Source organism: Polistes canadensis, unplaced genomic scaffold (genome assembly GCF_001313835.1).
Source record: "Polistes canadensis isolate GaletaPanama2010 unplaced genomic scaffold, ASM131383v1 scaffold_458, whole genome shotgun sequence".
In the NCBI taxonomy this organism is placed as follows: Eukaryota; Metazoa; Arthropoda; class Insecta; order Hymenoptera; family Vespidae; genus Polistes; species Polistes canadensis.
The window spans coordinates 1-1,066 of NW_014570005.1; the positions used below are offsets into that span (position 1 = coordinate 1).

Below are 1,066 nucleotides of genomic sequence, written 5' to 3' on the forward strand. Positions count from 1 at the left end.
TGACCCTTGCATGGGTCAAAAACAATCCTATGAGATGGAAGGAATTCGTAGGCAATAGGGTAGCCGCTATTCACGAGTCKGTACCCCATGCTCMTTGGAGATTCMTCTCCGGAAAGCTCAATCCAGCTGACTGTGCATCTCGCGGTCTTAGTGCATCTTAACTCATTGATGACCCACTATGGTGGAGTGATCCACCATCGCTTTCTCAGTCGCCAGAATTTTGGCCCTCGTCAGTGCCACCCTCACCGGAGGAGGATATGGAGGAACGTCCTGGCATCTCACTTGCACTCTCACAAGCCCATCCTCCAGTTTGGGACCTCGTTGACCTTCCGCAATCATCCTCCTTTCATCGGCATCTCACTAAACTACTTTGGATCACGGCAATCATTCGGAGAGCGGTCTCGCGCTTTAAGAGGGTTCCTGGCTCGAGCTTGTCCGCATCGCCATTGAATCCAGAAGACCTGGAGAAGGCAACATTGTTCTGGATACGCGCGACTAAAGAGGCGTACTTCTCATCAGAATTAAGAACGTTGTCGGCAGGTCAATCTCTTCACAAACGTCACGTTCTGACACGACTCACGGCCTTTGTCGATCGTGCAGGAATTCTCAGGGTTGGTGGATGGCTGCAAAATTCTCAGCTGGATGATGATAGTAAACATCCAGCAATACTACCTCGTCAGTCAAAATTCACCAACCTAGTCATCTCCGATGCTCATGCCAGAACCATGCATGGAGGAACTAAGCTAACGCTCTCCTACATTCGACGAACTTTCTTGATTATTGGAGGTCGTGCTCCAGTGAAGTCCTTCCTCAAAGATTGTCTCACTTGTGCTCGAATACGTGGAGTGAGAGCACAGCAACTCATGGCTCCACTCCCGGCATCTCGAGTAACACCATCTCTTGTGTTCGAGACTACAGGGCTGGATAACGCCGGGCCAGTCACCATGAAGACTTTTCAGGGCAGAGGTGCAAAGTCCTTCAAGGGTTGGATGGCAGTGTTCATATGCTTCTCCACCTCTGCCGTTCATCTCGAAGTAGTCTCTGACTACTCCACCGAAGGATTTCT

At 50.3% G+C, this 1,066-nt stretch overlaps 1 protein-coding gene across 1 annotated transcript in view; it reads left to right on the forward strand.

Moving 5' to 3' along the window:
• The first annotated feature begins 257 nt into the window (after positions 1-257).
• LOC106792523 overlaps positions 258-1,066 on the forward strand; it is an 18,133-nt gene continuing 17,324 nt past the window's right edge. The window contains exon 1 of the mRNA XM_014758979.1: positions 258-984. Within this exon, the coding sequence (XP_014614465.1) occupies positions 258-984 (727 nt within the window). The remainder of the gene's footprint in view (positions 985-1,066) is intronic.